Raw genomic sequence first — 440 nt, forward strand, 5'->3', positions numbered from 1 at the left:
ACTTCGTGGGGGGAGGGGGGAGGCCCTGGGGAGGGAGGGGACCCGGGAGGAACTGGGACAGATTCTCCAGGCTGGTGTACAGGACAGATGCAACTACGACGGCAACGATTCCCATCCTCGCTTTCTGCAGAAAGGGGCTCAGCTCTTCCGTGCGGCCTCTCCGCTGCTCTCGCGGCGGTCACGCGCCCCCGGCTCGGCTTGGCGACCCGACCCGGTAAATGCCCCGCGCGAGGTGTCTTCTCTCCTTTGTTTTCCTTTCTGTATATAGAGTGATTTCAGATTGTAAATAGCGCGTCAGCGACCTTGTCTAAATCATATATTTTTGTCTAATAAACTAAATGAAACGATGCCCCGCGTCCCCGCTGCTGTGTGCCCACGCGCTGAGAGTGGGGGTCACGCGTGGCCGCAGTCCTCGCGGGGTCCCGGCAGTGCTGTGGGGA

General features: G+C 60.2%; 1 protein-coding gene across 1 annotated transcript in view; it reads left to right on the top strand.

The window, feature by feature from the left end:
- The window catches only part of Irx1 (iroquois homeobox 1), a 2,029-nt gene extending 1,811 nt beyond the window's left edge, over positions 1 to 218 (top strand). Inside the window, exon 3 of the mRNA XM_010606336.1 lies at positions 131 to 218. Coding sequence (XP_010604638.1) covers positions 131 to 218 — 88 coding nt within the window. The remainder of the gene's footprint in view (positions 1 to 130) is intronic.
- The last annotated feature ends 222 nt before the right edge of the window (positions 219 to 440 follow it).

This window comes from Fukomys damarensis, unplaced genomic scaffold, assembly GCF_012274545.1.
Source record: "Fukomys damarensis isolate Sample0158 unplaced genomic scaffold, DMR_v1.0_HiC HiC_scaffold_1, whole genome shotgun sequence".
NCBI classification, from domain to species: Eukaryota; Metazoa; Chordata; class Mammalia; order Rodentia; family Bathyergidae; genus Fukomys; species Fukomys damarensis.